Source organism: Lepisma saccharinum, chromosome 3 (assembly GCF_977018435.1).
Source record: "Lepisma saccharinum chromosome 3, izLepSacc3.1, whole genome shotgun sequence".
NCBI lineage: Eukaryota > Metazoa > Arthropoda > Insecta > Zygentoma > Lepismatidae > Lepisma > Lepisma saccharinum.
This window is the reverse complement of record NC_139231.1, coordinates 82,709,036-82,730,283: the sequence shown is the minus strand read 5'-3', so window position 1 is coordinate 82,730,283 and position 21,248 is coordinate 82,709,036. Positions and strand designations below refer to the sequence as shown.

Sequence of the window (21,248 nt, the reverse complement as noted above, 5' to 3'; positions counted from 1 at the left end):
CAATTTTTCTTTCATACAGTAATTTTACAGTTTTTAGGTAACAATAGTTCTTTGTACATTAACATTCCATCAGCACCTTTAAAAAATGTGCGAATAATGTTTTTCTTTTATCTTGAGACACTTTATGATATTCCTGTTTAACATATATTAAAAATTGATCATGGAAATCTATACCTTTATATATGCAGACAAACAATATATAATGTCCAACCAACCATTGTACACTACGCAATTTAGTACATGGAAAATGCGAAAACGTAGGTAACATTATGTTATGCACAGTAAACGCATTGGGATGGGTGCGACAAATTTTTCCTAATAACACACATAGATATTTTCATGTTTCACGTGTCCGTATGCATTCACTTAGCCAGTGTGAAATCGAACCATTTTGTTTACACCTACCACATAGTGGGTCTTGTAACAGTTTTAATTTATGTAATTTCTCTTCCGTCACCACTATATCCTGTACCACACAGTACCACGCAGATTTTACCAAGGGCGATAAATGTGGTGCTTGAACTTTGTTCCATATCTTGTGCCAGGGATGGGTTGGTTGTTTAATAATTATCTTGCAGCTAGGCAGTGTTGCCAAACAACGTGACTTGTATAATTGAGATACTTTTGGTATTTCAAGAGGTTTCGCTGAAAGTAGTATATAACAAATATCTAGCACTGATTCTTGTAAATATTTATAATGCGGTGGCACCGTTGCTATAGCGATCGGAGACTGCAATGGTATGGTGTCCAAAATCTGCTTAAGTATTACACCCGTCAAACTGTCTGGGAAGTTTACTATCATCGACATATCTGCTTGTACGCGAAGAGCTTGGCTCTTTAACTCCACGTGAGTCAGGCCAAGTCCTCCGCACTGTACCGGTAGACATACATTCTCGTGATTCACCCGCAGCATTTGGTGTGCCTAAATAAACCAGTTTATCGCACTCCTTATCTGTACAAAATCCAATTTCCTCATCGGAAGCACTCTTGCCACAAACCAGAGCTTTGAACTCGAATAAATATTTACAAAGGCTACCCTGGCAACCAAGTTAAGGGCACGAAGTTTGTTTTGTTTAAGCATACTTTTCAGGCCAGCAATACATGTTGAATAATTTTGCGCAATCATTTCTTGTAAAGAGTGCGTAAAAATTATTCCAAGTATTTTCAGTGCATTTACTTTTTCAATTTTATCATTTTGATACGAGTGGTTTGTAGCATCTAAGGGCATCCAATGAGTTTTATTATTATTATGGATTTAGGCCAGGCACCGAGCTGTATTTTTCTATCACATTTTCAAGTATTTCCATATCTGTCGGCAATTTCACAAACACAGTGACATTCATCAGCATAACCTAATAAGTTTATCGTTGTTGAGTGAATATTTAACCCCTGCAATTGCATTTCAAGTACCTTTAAAAATGGCATTAACGCTACACAAAAACTTATCATAGACATGGGATCGCCTTGTCTGACACCCCTTTGTATAGGAAATGTCTTAAAAACCATTGATTTTTACACACGATTTGGCATCAGTATATAAACTCTTAATCGCATTTACAAATTTTTCACAACCCATCCTTAAGAATACAGCATATAAAAACCACTCGTCCACGGGGTCCGGTTTTACCAAGCTTGAGACTGGCAAGGTACCTTGTAAACGTACTTGCATTACAACCACTTTGGCGTGCTTTAAATCAATGTTATTGTACACAGCGCCAGTCATAACTATTTTCTCATTCTCGTATTTTTGTTATTACTTTTCTCTCTTCTTTTACTTCTTGTCAGCACGGACGTGCTTCGTGAAACTTGGCTGGGAATTTGGTTGAATAAAGTCACCCGTTTTCTCATAGGCTATGTGTGAATACAATTTCCGACTCTCTCGTCGATTTTAATGTCACGCTTCTTCCTTGTCTGACCTTCTAGATTAAGTTCCATCCGCATGTACTTGATGTTGGTGTATTCTGCTTGACTCTTGAAGCAGGCCAGAACATCATGAATTTTTGGATGTGGTCTTCCAAGCCACCTATTTAAGTTGTTGTCCCAACCTTCTACAGCATTATTAGTTCTGTGGCGCCTTTGGTAGCAAGTCCACATATCTACCGGAATGTCTTCGTTTCCCAGACACTGCGTAAAGAAGTAATCCAAAAAATTCTGCAATTTATGGTTAGGGGGAGCCTCACCATGGATGAAGAGCCAGCCTTCGTCAATGTCCTCGCGTTTCAGGATCGCGAGATCGGTACACATCTGGATGTGCTACCTCATTTTGTTCCTTGTTCTTGTACTCAGACGCGAGACCTACATTTTGAACTTTCCTCCATAAGCACTTCTTCATATGAAAGTAACAACCGTTTATTTCTGCAAATGGAAAATGTTCCTTCAATGCTGAAATAGCTGCTGCTTCAAAATTGACGTTGATTCTGAAGAGACGAACATAAGTTTCTTTTTGTTCGTAAGAAAAGCCAAAACAACCGGAACAACGTTTGCTTTTTCTGTAGTGCTTCCAATATCGGTATGAATAATGTACAATTGTGAGAATTGTTTACTGCAGATCTTAAATGTTCCATCCACGAAGAAATTATTCTGGTGCTTCAAACTCTCCCTTTCCTTGCTGCCTGCAAAAACGACGATTCTGTCTTCTTTTCCATCATCCGCCAAAATGAAGCTGGTACCAACACTCATCTTCAGATTTTCCTCATCCAAGATTATGTCTTGCAGCGTGGTGGGTTCTAATTGTATTCCTTGGGACTGACTTCTTTGGCAGCGCAGAGTTCTCTTAATCGACGAGCTGTCTGACATTTCAGTTACAAAGTCATAACCTCTTTCGTGAAGATTGATTGATTGATTGATTTAGTTTATTTTACTTCGCGTTTTGTGCCTCTTGGCTAATTTGCGAAGATGGGGATGAGTGATGAAATGATGAATTGACATTCACAAACAACCAAGCTTGAGCGGGATTTGAACCCGGGACCCTTGGCGTCGCAGCGCGATGTGCTAACCACTCGGCCACAGGGTCGGGCTCTTTCGTGAAGAGTTCCTAGGTATTTGGAATAAACTTTAGCTACGGGCGTAGTTTCTTCTCTATTTTCTCCGCTTTGAAGATCGACCTCATGACATCGAACTTGGCAGCGTCAGGAACACACACCCTTTAACCAAGTTTCGCTGCTAGACGGGGGGATTCCAGATATTTATCGTATGACACCTTCACAGAAAACCTGTATTTGCTGGTGAGACTGTCCTATTTTCAAACTGTCATGTTCAAAGTTAATATTATTTATGTTATTGATGTTGTTTTTAACTTATGCATGTTTGTTTTATTTATATTGTTATAATCATCTTATCACGCTGTATAAAATACAAGAAATCAAATTGCTGTAACCATAGCAACGAGAAATAATAAGTACTAAATATGGTGATGGAAGTTGTGAGATTTTCGGCGCCTGTATTGTATTTATTTTAAATATAACGGTCGTTAATATCGTTAATTACGCAATTTTATTTGCATTGATAATCGTTCTGCAAGTTTAAACGCAGCGACGGTTATCACTGTCAGACAGATAAGCAGACGCCTGGATTCAACTTTCTGTGATTTCAGACTTAGTTTAGGAGAGGGGTAGTTAGGAATGAAGGGTTGTCAATTATGGTTCACCTGTGGGTTAGTCATCCTGATCGTCACAATTGTCCTACCATTAACTTGTAAAATGACCTTCACCGTCAAAATCATCGCAATTGTACGTGATTTTGACTTGATCGCAATTGTCTGACATCGCAATTGTCCTAGAGTCGTTAACGAAAGTAAAACGTTCCGTTTCGTGAAAATTTCCATTTCGAACCTTGCTGCTAACTAATCATGTCTCAACTTAAAATTACATTGAACCGAATTCAATTAGATTAAATGTTAATCTTTATTTTGATCGTACACTTACCGACTGAGCGACTTTTTTGGCTTGACGGATCTATTCGAAAGCTAGCATCTATCTGATTACCTTAGAGATGTTATTCAGATTGTCACTTTGTATGTTATTGTTGTTTGACCTTTAACATATCGTAGCAACAATAACATACAACATAACATTTTCCTTGTTTACGTTTTCAGTTGTTATGCAATTGCTTGCTTTTTCTGTATTCTTTAGCATTTTAAATTGTTTTTTGATTATTTTGGTTTTAATTGTTTAATTTTAAATACACACATTCCAAAAAGATGGCTAAAAATCTGAGAAAAAGCGTTCTTTAGAATTTTTAAAAATATATTTTTTCCTCGGATTGCATTGACGAACGTGTATTATACGTATATTTCATTTTTGGCGGCAGTATTCATGTAAGTAGATTTCTTGTAAGTTATAAGTTCTGTTATGTAATGTCACTTTTCATCGATTGTGTCGATTTTTATATCCTCAGATAAACTTTTAACCTTGATCAATCCTGTTGGAAGATGATCACAATGCTTTACATAAGATATATAATGAAACACCATTGTGAAATTTATCTTCTATTTATGCAAGAAACATTTGTTTGCTCGAACAATGAACTTCAACGTAACAAACAAGAAGATCTTTTCGAAAACTAGGGGAGAGTTAGAACATTTGATCTACTTGTAAAATTTGCTGCATTTGTTTGTCGTCCTTAGCTGCTTCTATGAACTCATCCACTGTCACAGTTCCATCCTTGTTGCTGTCCATCTTCGCAAAAAGTCTATTTCGTAATCTTTCCAGGTTTATATCACCCGGTAGGCTGCTAGTTATGTCAAAAGTGTTCATTCTGTGTGTTGCCTGCAATGAGAAAAAGTGAAAGTACTTAAAAATACAGGGTGCTTAAAAATGTTGGCACTTTTAACTAGGACTAGGATTTTTATTACCCCAAAATCATCAGAATATAGAAAATATGATTTCAACTTTTTATTAATATGACCTAAGAACAATATAAATTTTAATTTTAAAATAATGATTGATCATAATAACTAACAATTTTGTTTACTCATACAGTTTTCGCGAGGTGATTTTTTTACGCAAGAATTAAGAAGCAAGTAAAACAAATAAAAGGTATGAAATTTGAAGGTACTCGTAGTATGTAGGCTTGTTTATTTGATTCCAAATATAAAATCCATATGCTTGGATATTTTCTCATACCTCTTGTCTGTTCGCTTTATGAGCCATGAGTTGTAGCGCACCATTTTCAAATGTAAATGATAGCCTATTGTCAGCCAGCAACGTCTTAAACTTACAAAAGATTCTCTTTACTTGGACTGACGCAAGAGAGCAAATTTAATCCACTTCGAGAATATCTAAGTTCATAAAGAAAGTTCTGTATATCCTAAAAATGGTCACATATAATTATATGTTCTAATGAAGCATTAGTTTTGAGGACTATTATATACCTAGGATCTCAGACTCAAACTAAAGAAGCCCAACTTTTCGTTGAGGCGTTCCATAGTTCCAATTAAAGTTCTCAGGTTCTCAGGATAGGTTTTTGTCCTGTATTATAATGTTGGAAGTTGTTTAGTCAGAAATAGTTTGTCCAGAAATGTACCATGTTATACATTACATTATAACGCTTTTATTTCTTGTGGAATATAAAGGAACATTCTGCTAAACATAAAGAGAATTACACGCTATTTTATTCCAATACTTAACCATATGGCGGAGTAGGACACCAGGAGTCCCGGGTTCGAATCCGCCTGGGCATGGATATTTGTGAATTGTCCATTCATCAATTTTATCATCCCCATCTTCGCAAATTAGCCAAAAGTGGCACAAAAAGCAAACTAAAATATAGCAAATCAATGAATCAATCAATCAAACTTAACCATATAATTAAGATAATTCACAGTTTCATTTCTTTTTAATTTTCAAAATATGAAATCGAACAATGATTTTTGAATAGTTTCGTAGCATTTGTTTATCCTTTTTATTGAAAAATAGTTCTGTATTTTTACTATTTTTGACTGAAATGTTTGGCAACTCTAAACCTCACAATTATCAATTCTCTCTCTCTATCTCTCTCTCTGTGTATGTAAGTGTCTGTGTGTGTGTGCATGCGTATATATACACATACTGGTAACGTCGTCGCCTTGAAATCAAGGGGTCCTGGGTTCGATATCCGGCAGAGACGCACATAATTCTTCGAATCCCACACTAAACTGTAGGTCTAGTCCCGATTAGCCTATACATGCATAAAGGACTTACATTCAAACTAAATATTTCAGTGAAAATGATCACACGTGCGCACGCATGCATAAGTTCATGAAACCATGAATGTCCTTGCTTTATTGATGAACGAAGAGATTATTCTAGTTTCATACTGTCGAGCGCCTCACTTCCATGTTGCTGATATAATTAGATCAGAGATGGGTTTGGAACTAATACCAACCAGAAGCATATCCAGCATCTCTTCTCTGCTCATCAAACCGTCCGCGTCCTTGTCATACATCTTGAAGATCCAGAGGAGTTTGTCTTCAATGTTGCCCTTAAGCGTGGAGGAGAGGCCGGTCATGAATTCTGGGTAATCTATGGTCCCGTCGCCGTTGACATCGAAGCAGTCGAACACACGTTCCGAGAACTGAAGATGCAAATAGTGATATGTCTTAGGTTATAGCTCCTTAGATTAATCGAAACTATTTTTGAATGGACAATGCGGTGAAAACTTTAGCATAATGAGACATGACTGAGTATGGGCTCAAACCCAAAACCGCTTGGCATACTCAAGCACAGGAATCCAAGGGGTGGTGGTTTTGGGGTGGGAAGGTGAGTGCTACAGTCCAGCCCTCCATCAGCAAAGGGGTTTCCACCGGGGAGAAATTGTTTTGAAAAGAACCATATTTTTGAAATGAAACATTTAAAATTAGATAAAAATCAATAAAAAACGTAATTGATTTTACAGAGAAACCTCACGATGTTGTTAGCCCCGTACCTTGGCATTAAAAATTCCGGACCTGCGGAAAGAGATGCGGCTGTTAGCCCGAAGAAAGTATACATTCTTATTTTTTTCACAGAATAAGTTATAAGAATAAGTACACCAAATTAGAATTAACCATCAGCTACATACAATAACAGATATCATATCAAAGTTACATTAAAGGTATTCATTAATCATGTTGATTTTTCAACTCATGTCGCACATTTTTGTTCCTTTGGATTTCCTCAAAAGTTCTATAGTTCTCGTACAACCCTTCCTTTCTACTATTTCCGCAAAAGTTTCTAAATTCTTTTTTTATTATTTCTCGGGAATATAATCAAAATATCCATCAGCTATTCATTGATTTCAAAAAAGCATATGATTCGGTCAAAAGAGATAAATTATATAATATATTAGTAGAGTTTGGAATACCTAAGAAGCTTGTTAGTATGATAAAAATATGCACCAGTGAAACAGAAAGTAAAATTCGTGTGGGTATTAATATGTCTGACAAATTTACAATTCATGATGGGTTAAAACAAGGAGATGCATTATCTCCATTGCTCTTTAATTTTGCCTTAGAATATGCTGTTAGGAAGGTAAAAGAAACTAAAGAAGGACTAAAATTAAATGGTGTGACTCAGTTGTTAGCATATGCAGATGATGTAGACTTACTGGGGGATGATGTGAATACAATTAAGAATAATGCTAAAATATTTTTCAAAACTGCTAAAGAGATAGGTTTGGAAGTTAACAAAGAGAAAACTAAATATATGCTTACAGGCCGAAACCAAGTGTTAGGTAATAATCAAAGTCTAATTATTCATAACAACTCGTTTGAACCAGTTTCCAAATTCAAATACTTAGGAGTAATATTAACAAATGAAAATTATATTAAAGAGGAAATAAAAAGTAGGCTTAATTCAGGAAATGCATGTTACTTCTCTCTTCATAAACTTTTGTCTTCTCGTTTAATATCTAAGAAACTAAAAGTTAAAATATACAAAACAGTAATTTTGCCTGTAGTATTATATGTATGTCAAACGTGGTCCCTTACATTGAAAGAGGAACATAAATTGAGAGTATTTGAAAATAAGATCCTTAGGAAAATATTTGGACCTAAAAGGGATGAGGAGACAGGTGAGTGGAGAAGGTTACATAATTTAGAACTACATAATCTGTATTCATGTCCAGATATTATTAGAATAATTAAATCAAGAAGACTTAGGTGGGCAGGCCATGTGGCACGAATGGGAGGGGAAAGAGGAGTTTACAGGATTCTTGTTGGGAAACCTGATGGTAAGAGACCTGTAGGAAGGCCAAGACGAAGATGGAGGGACAACGTTGAGATGGACCTAAGGGAAATCGGTAGGGATGGAAAAGAGTATATAGATCTTGTTCAAGATAGGGAAAGATGGAAGGCCTGTGTTGCTGCAGCCATGAACCTTCGGGTTTAAGAAGGCTAGAGAGTTAGTTAGTTAGTTTATTATTTCTCGGCCCGTCTCGATTTTACTGTCTCCTTCTCGTCTCTATATGATGAAAATAATTAAAGGACACTCACAAAGAACACCCATGCCCAGGCCGGGATTCGAACTCGGGACCCCTGGCGTCGTAGCGCGCTATGACAACCACTCTGCCACGGAGGTCTGCTCGTCTCTATTCTTAAACAATGCTCTCAGTCCTGAATTTAGTGTTATTATAAATTACTTTTTTACTAATGGCACGCATTGCTATGTAGTACCGGTACTTTCCCCCCCCCCTAACTCAAAATAAAAAGCAAACATCCTTTACAATGATTATACTATAGCTGCCTACTTACTTTCGATGGATCTCCCTTTGGAAAGAGCAACTTGAAAATGTCGTGGAAATCCCTTCTTGTTAAGTAACCATCCGGATACTTTCTCAGGAAGTCCTTGTACATGGATTTAATATGTTTGGCTAGAGTGAGAGAAGTTACAAACACTTTAGCAGATAAAATATGTAGAAGTTTCATCCATATCACTGTGAAATATGCCTGAAATAAACTCTTAAATAACATATGATTCACATCTAAATTTCCAAATATGCAAAATAAAGTTAACTTTGTTTTAACATTCAACACCAACAAAATATAGATATGGCAAATAGCTATTATTGTGAAATAAGGGACTTATTATATTAATCAAATTGGATTTATTATATTGGAATAAGATTGTAATGCTATTGGTGCATCGTGATGTGTTGCTTATTTTGTACTGAAAATAACATAAAATTATAACAGTGAAGTAGTAAACATGTCCTGAATAACAATTACGTGTATGTTTCGACGTGTAGAGGCGCAGTCTCAATTTTTAGTCTGAAATGGGAGGGGGGCTAAGTACCACATTACTTAATAATCCGTTATTAATGCACATACTATGTACTTTTTGTAGAAATCAAACCTTTTGCTTCAGAGTGGTTCCTTTGTCATGAGAACAGTAATTTCCTAAATACATGTAAGGAAACATTTCACCAACGTTAATAATTTTATTATGTTACTTAAGGTTCAAGCTGACCGTACATTTCAAATTCTCCACAATCGTACAAACAACTACAAAATTTGACAGTACTGTCTGATAACCCTTGATTCGGCTTTTTCCTTCTTAAAACATGACGTGATTTTTGTACCATTCTTCGATGTCTTCATCATACACCACGCAATAGATTCAATACACTCACACTTTTGAATTTGCAAGTGAACGTATACTTCACAAACCAGATCCCGTGCATCTGAGCAATTAAAGGATGTTACATTTGCGTCAGCCTAATTGGTCGCACGTGGAGAGACGAGATAGTGACACTCGTATAACTTTAAGAAAATAGTCGATATTCAGCATCAGGTTTCTCTACACTTACTCAATCTTGAATATCCCCTTTCGTCAGGCTCCTATTAGATTTTTTTAGTCTTGCTTCTTCAATGTTTTTCCCCCGTATAATTGATTTCCGTTCAAGGTTGCGGCTTTGAGGGTAATGCCCGCCCCTGTCACGTGCCAGTTTCGATGAGACAATGAAAGTTGCAAGTAAGAAGTTTCCCGAGAGCGACGACAGATGGCAGCACGCCATATAAAGAGGATCAGAGCTCATTGTAATAACTTGGAGCGGAGAAGAGGGATTATATATATTATAGTAAATTGAGAAATATATAAAAGAAGAGTCTAAATACTATAGAAGAAGTAAATAGAATGCTGTATATAGTAAATTAAAATAATTAAGAATATTGTCGCATACGAAACGTTTAGGAAAGTTATTAAGTAAGAGAATGAATTAAGAAATGTATCTCTATATCTTTTTTTATTTTCCTGACGAGGAGAACATCGTCAGTGTTTTGGTTGTTTGTCCCCGGTGGCGCTGTGTAAAATTAGACGCCCTGAAGCACTTTTCGGTTGCGCTCTTTATTAGTCGCACTGGGTCATTGGCAGCGCTTGTTATTAGCGATCCTGGTTATTCCCCTTTTGGTCGTTAAATAGGAGGTGGCGCTAATGTCAGATTAGACGCCCCTAAGAATCCTCTATAGCTTTGGTTCAATGCAGCATAATGATTTGTCTATATTATTGAGAAGAGATATGGTAAAGAGAAATATTTGCGATAAATGAGAGAAATAAGACCTTTTTCCAGTGGCAAAGAAGAATAGAAGAAATCAGAATTTGCTGTGGAAAGAATAAATAGAAGAATTTATCGAGAATATAAGAATATCTCGGCGGAATATAGAAGATAATAAGAATTGCTGCTGAAAGAAGAAATAAGAATTGATATGAATAGAGGAAATAAGAACAGCGATGAATAAAAGGGAATGACTATTTTTTGTAAGTAGAAGAAAGAAGAAGCCATGCATATATATTTATTTTCTCTGTATTTTGTCTAGTTCTCAGAATATAGATCCGCATTTAACTATATCCTCTTGGCTATAAAACGCTTTCTTATTTGGAATTCTCAAACAAAGAACCTATCCCCCTGAGATTAAGATATCTGTAGCCGTGGTAAATAACAGTTTAGTACGTACCCACAAGGGGCGTAGCACCCCCCCTTGTAGTTGCGCCACTGCATATGTGAATGTGTGAGTATGTATGTGTGTATAGCGTGATGGTGAGGCTTGTAGTCAACTCTATATCAATGCACATTTACTAAACAACTTCCATAAGAATTATAACTCTAGCTACTACGAAAAATCAATTGTGACAAGCACATTTTCTATAGAAACCCATTCAATTTTTAAACAAATGGGCATTATTAGTTTTAGAGGCAATATCTTCCATGTTTGAAGAACTTTACTATAGGGATGGAATACTTCTTGTGCAAAGTACTATCCATTTAATACTTTCTGTTTCTGTGCTATCAGAATACCTAGTGCTTGCATGGTCATTTAAAAAGAACTCGACAGGCTTTCTAACAAAGCAAAGACCTTATTGTGTGGATTTACACATTGATGGACATAGTAAAAGCTAGAAATACACATTAAAAGTGGGTTGAAGTGGCACATATGTTGTGACTCACATAGGATTTTGACATACCGAAAGATTGAAAGTGTTGTACTATCTACACCGGATTATAGAAGTATTGCATACACAGACCTGGTATTCCTGTAACCACCACGAGTTCGTTTAGTCCTTCTATTTGCTTAGATCGTCGGTTACCCATTGCACTGAAGCAGAAACATGAGCAGAAAGTTCACTTCCTAGCTAACTCTAAAAATTAAGGTGAATACGTACAGGAAGGTAAACAGGCATTTCATGTGCTCTGAAACTGCATTAGTTGTGACGTAGTTTGAGGCATTTTAGCAATTAGTGAAACACAAAACGTGCTGCCGTTTAAATATAATAAAGGACTGCTAATTATGTAATTCCCTTTGTCTTTTAATAAGAAGCCTAAAAGAAGTTTGAATATTATTAATCAATCATTGAATAAAATTTAACACGTTATTATTATTATTATTAAATAACCCGTGGCTCAACATCCCTTGAAGGGCCTACGCCGATCTCCCGACTGCCAGTCTCCCTCCCACAATCCTACCTAGAGGTGTGGAGATCTTCAACCGGTAATGGGATGACGTGGGGTCAGCACTTCGAACCCCCAGCCGTTATAGGAGATTTCCGAGACCGGGTTACGCTACTCACTCGTAGCTCCCCAATTTCCTCACGATGATGGGTTGTCATCGGTCCTATACACAGGCCGAGAATCCATAGACTGAACCCATGCCGTCCCGCAGTCGGAGCCCAAAGCACAACGCCTTAGACCGCACGGCCACGGAGGAGGACATTATTATTATAATACTTTCACGTAAATTACGTCAAATATTGTGCAAATGTTATCGCAAATTATATTTTAGTTGGTTAGCATGTACTATTTTACAAATTTTGATTTTTAGTATAGATTTCTAAGTAGTGGAATTAAGACATTTCTTGTACAAAAGTCCTTTTTCTACCTCTGTTGGCCGACCCTGTGGCGGAGTGGTTATCACATCGCGCTATGACGCCAGGGGTCCCGGGTTCGAATCCTGGCCTGGGCATGGATGTTTGTGAGTTCATAATTTCATCATATCATCACTCATCCCCATCTTCGGAAATTGGCCAAAGTGACACAAAAAGCGAAGTAAAATAAAGCAAATCAATGAATTACCTCTGTTGGGCTTACCTGTATGTAACCACCTTGAGAACTTTAACGTCCTTTTATGGGCTGAAATTGTTGTAAATGTTCAGACCATCAAGACAAAAATACCAGGTGGTTATAATTAAAGTGACGGTGTTCAGAGTGGTACAGCACAGGCTGTAATGAGAATAGCAGTCTGAAACTTCGTAGATATGCTAATGAAGCAATGCGCTCGCGATTATGCAAAAAAAAAAAAAAATTAGTTCCAATTCTCGCCACCAGGGTAAAAATGGCGCTGTAAGCAGTCAAAACTTGGTATAGTTACAGGAAAAACACTATAAATCGGAGAAAACAATACTCTTTGTAATAAAATATCGCTACAATTTCACTATTCGAATTACATGAACATTACTAAAGGAAAAAGCAACAAGCGTCACCAACAACAACCAGGGAGCTCACACAATGGTTAGGCATTGTCACCGACTTTGACGTCAGAGTTACGGAAAATTCCACGTTTTGACTGCTTACAGCGCTATTTTTTACCCTGGTGGCGAGAATTGGAACTATTTTTTTTTTTGCATAATTCGCGAGCGCATTGCTTCATTAGCATATCTACGAAGTTTCAGACTGCTACTCTCATTACAGCCTGTGCTGTACCACTCTGAACACCGTCACTTTAATTATAACCACCTGGTATAATTATGGAATTCTAGACAGCTTGCTGAGTTTAGTTAAGCGTTTGTGTGTGTGGACATAAAAACAATGTTGTAAATTTATTTGTGCAAAGAAGCAGTAGACACTGTATTCGTTTCTGCAATAGGTTGGCTGATCAAATGCCCGTAAGTAAAAGTTTGGTTTACCCATATTATATGATATGTTTACATGTCAAAATAAAGAGTTGCATTACTAAACGACAAGGTGTGTGTTCAAATTACATTTCATATGTAATACAATACAAACCATCTTAAAATTGTTTATTTTTACATTCTGTAGCAAAATTTTCAAATTCAATAATATGGATCTCGGTTTACTTCGTAATAGATTAACGAATATATGCTAATGAAATTTAAAATATGTCTAAATAATGACACGCCGGCTGTGTACAGTTTCCGCTTGCTAATTTAGTGCCCTTTGACAGGCCGACAAATAAGAGATTTAATTTTTAATTTTACACACAAGGCAAGGAAACTGTATTTGAAGGGGAGTGAAAGAGAAGTACATAGATTGGAAAGAAAGAGGAGAACGACAAAGAAATAGAAACTGTGAGAGAGGGTGAGATAAGGAGACATGAGGGAAAAAAGAGGAGACTTGGTTTTTATATGGTATTTAATAAGTCGAACCAGACTTAACATTGTTACTTTGAAACAGTTAAAACATTGTGCAAAAAAGTGCCATAAATACGAATAAAGTACAGTAAGGGTAAGAACTCTGTATAAATTTAATAAATCCTATTGCCACAAAGCCGTAACTGTGCATTTGTATTGCCCAATATTCTAATTTCACATATTCCTTGTTCCCAGGACTCCTGTGCGACCATGAATTGAAGTTCGGCACGTCGTAACAGCTGCGCCTGGAACCCGAAACCCACGCCACCATGGGACACAAGGCTTCCAAGTTGAGACCTACAGGCATGGACGATTTCAAATTATGTACAGAGATCTCAGGTAAATTATTTTTAAATCTACATATTGATTAGCAGGTTGTTGCTACGTCCAAGCGTACGTTTGATAAAAAAAAAAAAAGGCAACTGATCGATCATGATATTGCACGAGTCGTTCCAAAGAGCAAGCACAAAACTTGAATAAGTTATTCAGGCCCTTAGAAGGCATTTTTCTCCTTTCACCAAATGAAATATCTTGTCCCTTCCGCTACGAATTTGGCAACCAATTGTTCAAATTTCCCTCATAAAGAGAATGCAGAGATCTGGTTGGCGCAGAGCAAAGCACGTACGACGTGATGTGTCCAGCGCAGGACGCGCGTGATAGCTTCGAACTCCAAGGTCTTCCAGCAGACGACAGACTACTTAATGGCGGGAACTGTATCAGGATTAAGCTTCTGGCCTATAAATATGGCACCCGTGTAGTGGTAATTATTATGCACGGTGCATTTTCGGTATGGCAAAATGTAGCACGAGCGCACACTTACACATTCGTTGGTGTGCTTACACTGTACGTCCCTCTCTTTCCAAACACTTCCATATCTTTCTCTCTTTTTTCCGGATGCTTTCCAAGAACAATGCATGGATTCGAAAAAGGTTATATTATAAATTTGTACTAATTTCCACTGAATTGTGTCTGGTAACCAATTTCATGTCGATCAACAGTTTCGCTCGAAACAGTTAACATCTCTTTTGACACGTTCAACGCATTCCCGCGCGAAAAGCGTGAACGTGTTACTTTCTGTTGTTGAGAAATTGAAATCTTTTCTATTCTTATCGAAACAGCTGTTTCTGCATTTCCGCTTGCGAAATTCTCACACTGGCAGTGGGCCTCCCCAGTGACGTAAGTGGTAACGCTGCTGTCTATAATCTAGGGGTCCCAGATCCAGTTGAAGACAGAAGCGGTACACTTTAAATTGTAGGCCCGCTACCGATTAGTCCATCTGCGTATAATGTGAACTTGACTTTCTATTTCACTTGTAGCCACAAAGCTCACAGGACAGGATATAGACAGCAGTATACAGCAAGACTTTTAAAAATATATGCATAAAAATAATAATAATATTTGTAAAATTCGTTGCGGTTGACAAATGGTCGGGCGGATGAATTTAAAGTGGGCAAATGCCCCAACTTCTGCCCATCCTTAATACGCATAAATTCCATTGTATTGAAGAAATTTATTTTTCAGCCAAGGAAGTGGAGGCTCTTTACAAGACATTCAAGACCAGGTACCCGACAGGAACCTTGAACAGAATGGAGTTTGCCGAAGCCTTTAAAACAGTCTTTCCACATGGAAATGTCGACAAGGTATGCCTTGAAATGATGATTAGTACAGTGGAATTAGATTTAGTACTGTCGAGCAGTAGACATTTCTCGTTCGAAAGTACTTGGCGGCTTCGAAAGTACTTGGCGGCTTCAGGTGGAACGGCTACCCCTTTTGTTTCAGTCAGAGTCGACACTGTGACAGTTTCGCACCAGGTATGCAGTTACAGTATTTCAATACCGTCGAAATGGGCACTGCTACTTGTTACGTGCGTAAAACTAAGTAACAACACAACAACGCAGAATCGCTCCCCGTGACACACCTGTCACTCTAATTAAACATTACATGAATTATAAGACGGTCAGGATAAGTGCCTACAGTCGGAGTTACTGAGAATAAACCTAGGAGGATTTGTTTTCAAGCACCTGAAATGACGTGACATAATACTACGGTGGTTCAGAATATGCACCTACATTAGAACACAAATAAATAAACAGTACATCTTGCCCTCTTTCACTCGATCTCTCATTCATACACACATTCCATGGCATATTGTGACAATATGACAATTACAAAGGTTAGATTAATTAATACTTTGACTATACTCATGATATTTCTTGGCTAAATTGCCTTTTACAATTTACCGTTCAGGGTTTTAAGTATAATGTGAATAATTGTTCTTTGCGCGAACCCTTTTATCTTTTCTGGAGGTACAAATATATTTCAATGAACTATTGTTTGGCTGATAACATATACTTTGATCTATAACGTTGATTAGTCCGCCGGAATAAGGATATCTAGTTATGCCATAGCACTGATTTAAGTTATGCAATGATTTGATTTACGCAGATTCGCAGTAGATTGGTGTTATCTCTCTCACACACACACATGGTTGGGTCTTACCTTCGCTGCATTCCCTCTGACCTGGGTAGGGTGAAAGTGGTCCTACAGTTTTGGAAGACGTACACACACCGGTGTTGTACTTTGCGGTTATCCTGGTTGGCGAAAGTGGATCACTCGGCAGTTCCATATGACATCATCGGATCCTGGCTTCACTCGTTCACTTCGCAGGCACGTCCATGACGGTACACGTACACTGTCGACTCCATACGACAACTAGCGCAGTAATAGGTCAGTCCTTCGCTGGCACTCGTGCGTAGATTCGTGGTTTAGCCGTTGAGATGAACATACGTACTGAGCCATTCGCGGTTTCACATCGACACACATGGATATTAAATGTTATTAACTTTAGTATTGACTGTTATGCACTTCGTTATTAACTTTGCTATCAATTGTTATTAACTTCTACTAACTTAGGACGTTGCTTCGGACGATTGACACCGGTGGACGTGTCTGGCGTTATTATCACATAACCACACCTATGTGCACGGATGCGTTGACGGCGAGGGGGAAACGACCCTTTGGGTCTACTCTGCTCTACTCCATGGCTCTAAACACTCACTCGAGTAAAAGACAAATCCAGACCACGGGTCTGGTCGCGACTCGGAGCTAGGTCGCGCGTAGCTCACACTCCGGTGTCGATTCTAGGCAAACTGTTTTCTCGCTATCCTCAAAAGTCCCTTTTATGCAAGATTTGAAGGTGGTGACGCTCTAGCCTCTGTGTTTATGGGCCTATTTATTGTTTTCGGTGCTTTGCCCGTTGTCCTCCTATCCTGGTCGAAGCTCTGGCCGGTCCTTAACCTCTGCTAGCAGTCCCTCGTGCAGAGATTAGTCCAAGTCATCTGGTATTGTGTTGGGCACGTTCAGCTAGGGATATCTCAACGGGGTATCGTCTTCCATTGTATCCAGCGATGGATTTTTAATAATTTATAACTCTCGTAGTTCTGCTCTGATTAGGATTAAATTCTGGAATCTGTACTTCCATCATGTGGTCTTCCGCTGGTTAAAATCTCACCCAATTCGGTCCATTGGTTTAGAAGTTGCTCTTTTCCTGCTATTCTCCATATGAATGCATGTAAATCCGGATTCGGGCGAAAAACGGTGGTTGAACAAGCTAGCGTTGGCTAAGGCAGTCGCTAGACACCTTTATTCGCGAAGGATTTTAATACCAATTGTAATTAATTCTTAATAACAGGCAATTAGATCAATTACCTGTTACTCAATATTTGACCGTTATATACTAAAAAGAAACCCGACTATACAAGAGAGTATGCATTTCTCCCCATATTGCAATGGAAGTTGTTACGTTCCCTTTTACAGTTCTTACCCAATGCTCTTGCTGTCAGGCCTAAGACTCTTCAGACCTTCACTGAAGCCATCTCTGGATCATGGAAACACTGAACACCATAGATGGGTTTAACTGTTTTTTTGTCAAAAGTTTAATACAGTTCGTAGAAATACGAGAGAGATTGTCGAGTAAACCACAAGTTTGAAGTTTTGCAATTTATAAAATTTATGTTCAGAGGTTTTTAAATCCTGTTCTACACAGGCGGTCTCCTTCCTATTCAACACAGGAAGTGCAAGGTTAAACCTGTTCAACACAGATTGTCTTCTTCCTATTCAACACAGGAAGAGTTAAGCTGAAATCTGTTCAACACAGGTTTTCTACTTCCTATTCAACACTGGAGAGTAGTCCCTATAGCCTGTTCAACACAGGTAATCTCCTTCCTATTCAACACAGGAAGTGCTGCTATATCAAGGTAACTTAATATATAAGGTAGCGCCATCCGAAAATTGCCGATCATGCACGAGCGCGTGACGTCTTATGGGAGGATCGGTTATGCTCGGTGCCCCTTCGGTTATGTTCGTTCGGGGCTTGGCCGAAGCAAACGGCCGCTATAACTTCTATGCGAGGTTCAGAGAGGGAAAGTGTTTTATTACTTTGAGGAGGGGGAATTATTAATTATCGAAACTTCGGGATGGTATTGAGGCATTCCTTTAATGATTAGTAACATGACTGATTGATTGAGTTGGTGTTTCAACAAGTCCACTTTATGCACAGAAAGGCTAATCGGGACTGGATCTACAGTTTAAAGTGGGATCCAAACTACTATGTCTCTCCACCGGGTATGGAACCCGGGATTCCTTGATTACAAGGCAACGACGCTACCATTGCGCCAATGAAGGAGGCACTAGTAGTAACATAATTGAAAACTCGCAAACATATTGTGAAAAACCATACTTTTCAAACTTTCTCTTCGATGTGTTACAAAGATAGTTGCGCATGTTCTCATTTACCATGTCTTCATTCTATAATCATAGTATACTATAATTTTAACATGCTAAAGAAGAATTGCATGAATGAAAGAGTTAAACAGGAAATGATCGTTTCATAGATTTATTTTGTTTATTTGTTTCATTCCGCTTTTCTGCCACTTTGGGCTAATCGCGAAGACAAAATAGTAAAATGTCACGTAATTGCCTTCTAACGACAATAAAGGAAATTACACTTCTTGAATGAAATGTATATTCCGGTTTTATAACATTATGTACACGATATTGAGCATTGTATGAAATAAATATAATGCCCATTAATGGAGTTTTACTACTTCGTTCAATTTAATATTTCACAAATATAATGTGGATGATTTTGTACCTTTCTACTCAGTCTAAACAATGGAGTTGACGAACTATATACTTGTGCCACGAGCTCGGCATATAGAATAGTTTTTCCTTGTTATAGACGACTAAAATGTATTTGGAAATGTAAAAGGAAAATCGAAGACAAAGTCCAAAAATGAAATTTTACTATATAACGATTCATACCCTTGTACAGTCCTTCATTGTGATTTCTTGTAACTTATTTGGTATATTTTCATTTATGCTTCAGATATATTATCTTAACCTGTTCTAAATGTCACATGTACAAGGGAGAAATATAATTATCAACATTATTAACCTAATGTCAGTGAACATCAAGTTAAATCTAATTAATGATTATCAATTAAATGGACAGAGTTAATAGAAAAACTATTCTCTAAAGAATTAATTATGTCCTTTGAATTCGTAATTTTTCCCAAGTTTAGATTGCAGAGTCATAATCTCTTCATTACACACAAAATCGCATGACAAGATTTCGGTACATGTGTACTATAAGACTGTATATATGCCAGAAGTAGATTGCCGTTGTCATGTTAGGGACTTCATGAAATTTCAACATCTCACGCCCTATCCTCAAAGGCATTATTACTGTTTGATTTTTACCATTACCTGGCTTGTCAACCGGAAAGGAATATAAATTATATGGAATTGAAAACAAAAAATGCCGTAATAGTGGCAACATTCTCCTGACTATACGTGAGCTTACCGTGTTGTCCTTTGCATCTCGCTTTGGCTTTGCTTAATATTATCAATGAGCTAAATTTTCTGTGTGTTCGTAAATCCCTTCCTGTACGCTTGAATTAGTAGGTTAGGTGAATTAGGTTTGGTGTTCTTAGCATCCAGTTTCGAGTAAGTTCGGCTAGTTAAGGGTGTTGCATTCGTATTTGTACACTTTCGCTCTTCGCTTGCACGTACACGTATTATATCTTTTAATACGCAAAACAATTTCACACAACTGTAACTTATCATCACGGTAACTTGTACAACCTCACTTTGATATCGAAAATTAACATTTTATGGAAATTACAAACTGGACTTGCGTTTTCAAGGTTTGGGGTTTTATTTACAACACAAATTTTGTAGCACGATGTGCCAATCTTACACTCTACTTCCTCATCCTCCTGTACGTAAAATTTCCGAAAATATGGAACTCAGAGACCCGAACATAATTAATACGAAATTAAATAAAACAAACTTTTAAACAAATTATTAGTGTAATGTGATTTACAATTAGAGAGAGTTCACACATATTTCATCAATTGCAAAACATCACCTAATATACCTGGCCGGCAACGAAATGAATTCGACACCCATCTTCTTAACGTAGAAAGTCCAGGTAAAGGTATACCAACTGTATTTCTCAAATAAACGTAACATTTTTTTGAAACGGCTCGAAGAGTCAACGCTTTGTGAAGCGGCGTTACACCATTAAAACACCTGGCGTAACTTTCCCAAGTCCAGGAGTGTGTTGATTTCGTGTTGGGTTAAAGAATGAAGTCTCTCATAGTTCATGAACACAACTATATATTATAATAACGGATATTATATACACAAAGACACAGGTTATACGACGACGAGGTACCACCACTTGTGGTCGCGTCGCGCTCGCTCACACACACACACACGAAGACAAAAACACTCGAGTTCAGTCAGTCCTATTGCGTCATGCATATGACACGTACTTCACGTGGCAGACCTCCCTGCCATCTAGCGAGCAACTCTAACATCATTTTTAAATTTTAGTTATATTACAGTACTGAACATCCTCCCCCACCTTGAAATACACATTTCAACATATTTTTAACCTTTAACACTGATTATAAATTTGAAATTACAATGTAGACTAACATATATAAATACTTCAAACATAACTTCTGATATTGAATATTTGACATTAACATATAGATTTCTCAAGTTTACTTCTCTACCTCAAATGGTAGCAACGATAATTTCACGATTGGTCTCTTACACAGTCCATTTACAGTCTTTACTGTTGCTGATCGCACTCTTCCATCTCGTCCGGCATGAACAGGGACGGCGACAGGGGTGGGCACGGGTGGGCAAGCGCCCACCCAAAAATTCATGTGCCCACCCGATTGCCCACCCAATCAAATACTCGGGGATATATGAATGATCAAATATTTAAGTGTAACCTGGTGTTCATAACATGTATATTTTACTTGTGAATATTATCTATGCCGGAAATGTTCACATATTATCAACCCATAAAAAGCCACTTTTGTCATTGTTGAAACAAAAACTGTGATCAAATGAATA

General features: G+C 37.6%; 3 protein-coding genes across 5 annotated transcripts in view; 1 reads left to right on the top strand and 2 right to left on the bottom strand.

Annotated features, from left to right (window-relative positions):
• Positions 1 to 3,970, bottom strand: part of LOC145985589 (hippocalcin-like protein 4) — a 32,934-nt gene extending 28,964 nt beyond the window's left edge. The window contains exon 1 of the mRNA XM_083119659.1: positions 3,924 to 3,970. The gene's annotated coding sequence lies outside the window, so the exon portion shown is untranslated. The remainder of the gene's footprint in view (positions 1 to 3,923) is intronic.
• A 207-nt stretch (positions 3,971 to 4,177) lies between these two features.
• LOC145985869 (neuron-specific calcium-binding protein hippocalcin-like) overlaps positions 4,178 to 21,248 on the top strand; it is a 40,186-nt gene continuing 23,115 nt past the window's right edge. For 2 of the 3 annotated variants that reach the window (XM_083119980.1, XM_083119982.1), the window contains exons 1-3: positions 13,192 to 13,328; positions 14,010 to 14,153; positions 15,336 to 15,454. In XM_083119980.1, the coding sequence (XP_082976106.1) occupies positions 14,084 to 14,153; positions 15,336 to 15,454 (189 nt within the window). In that variant the 5' untranslated portion in view covers positions 13,192 to 13,328; positions 14,010 to 14,083. Of the gene's footprint in view, positions 4,316 to 13,191; positions 13,329 to 14,009; positions 14,154 to 15,335; positions 15,455 to 21,248 lie in introns of those variants that run through there. The other variant, XM_083119981.1, reaches the window with a different exon arrangement.
• LOC145985870 (neurocalcin homolog) lies at positions 4,485 to 11,600 on the bottom strand. Its single transcript, XM_083119983.1, has 4 exons — positions 11,475 to 11,600; positions 8,708 to 8,826; positions 6,364 to 6,552; positions 4,485 to 4,766 (listed from the first exon to the last, which is right to left on the bottom strand). The coding sequence occupies exons 1-4, from the start codon at positions 11,539 to 11,541 to the stop codon at positions 4,572 to 4,574; spliced, it is 570 nt and encodes a 189-aa protein (XP_082976109.1). The 5' UTR covers positions 11,542 to 11,600; the 3' UTR covers positions 4,485 to 4,571.

Coding starts and splice junctions, on each gene's coding strand:
- LOC145985870 (XM_083119983.1), bottom strand. CDS start 11,541: ATGGGTAACCGACGATCTAAGCAAATAGAAGGACTAAACGAACTCGTG. Junction 8,827..11,474: donor GGTGGTTACAGGAATACCAG/GTCTGTGTATGC, acceptor CTCTCACTCTAG/CCAAACATATTAAATCCATG. Junction 6,553..8,707: donor CAAAGGGAGATCCATCGAAA/GTAAGTAGGCAG, acceptor TTGCATCTTCAG/TTCTCGGAACGTGTGTTCGA.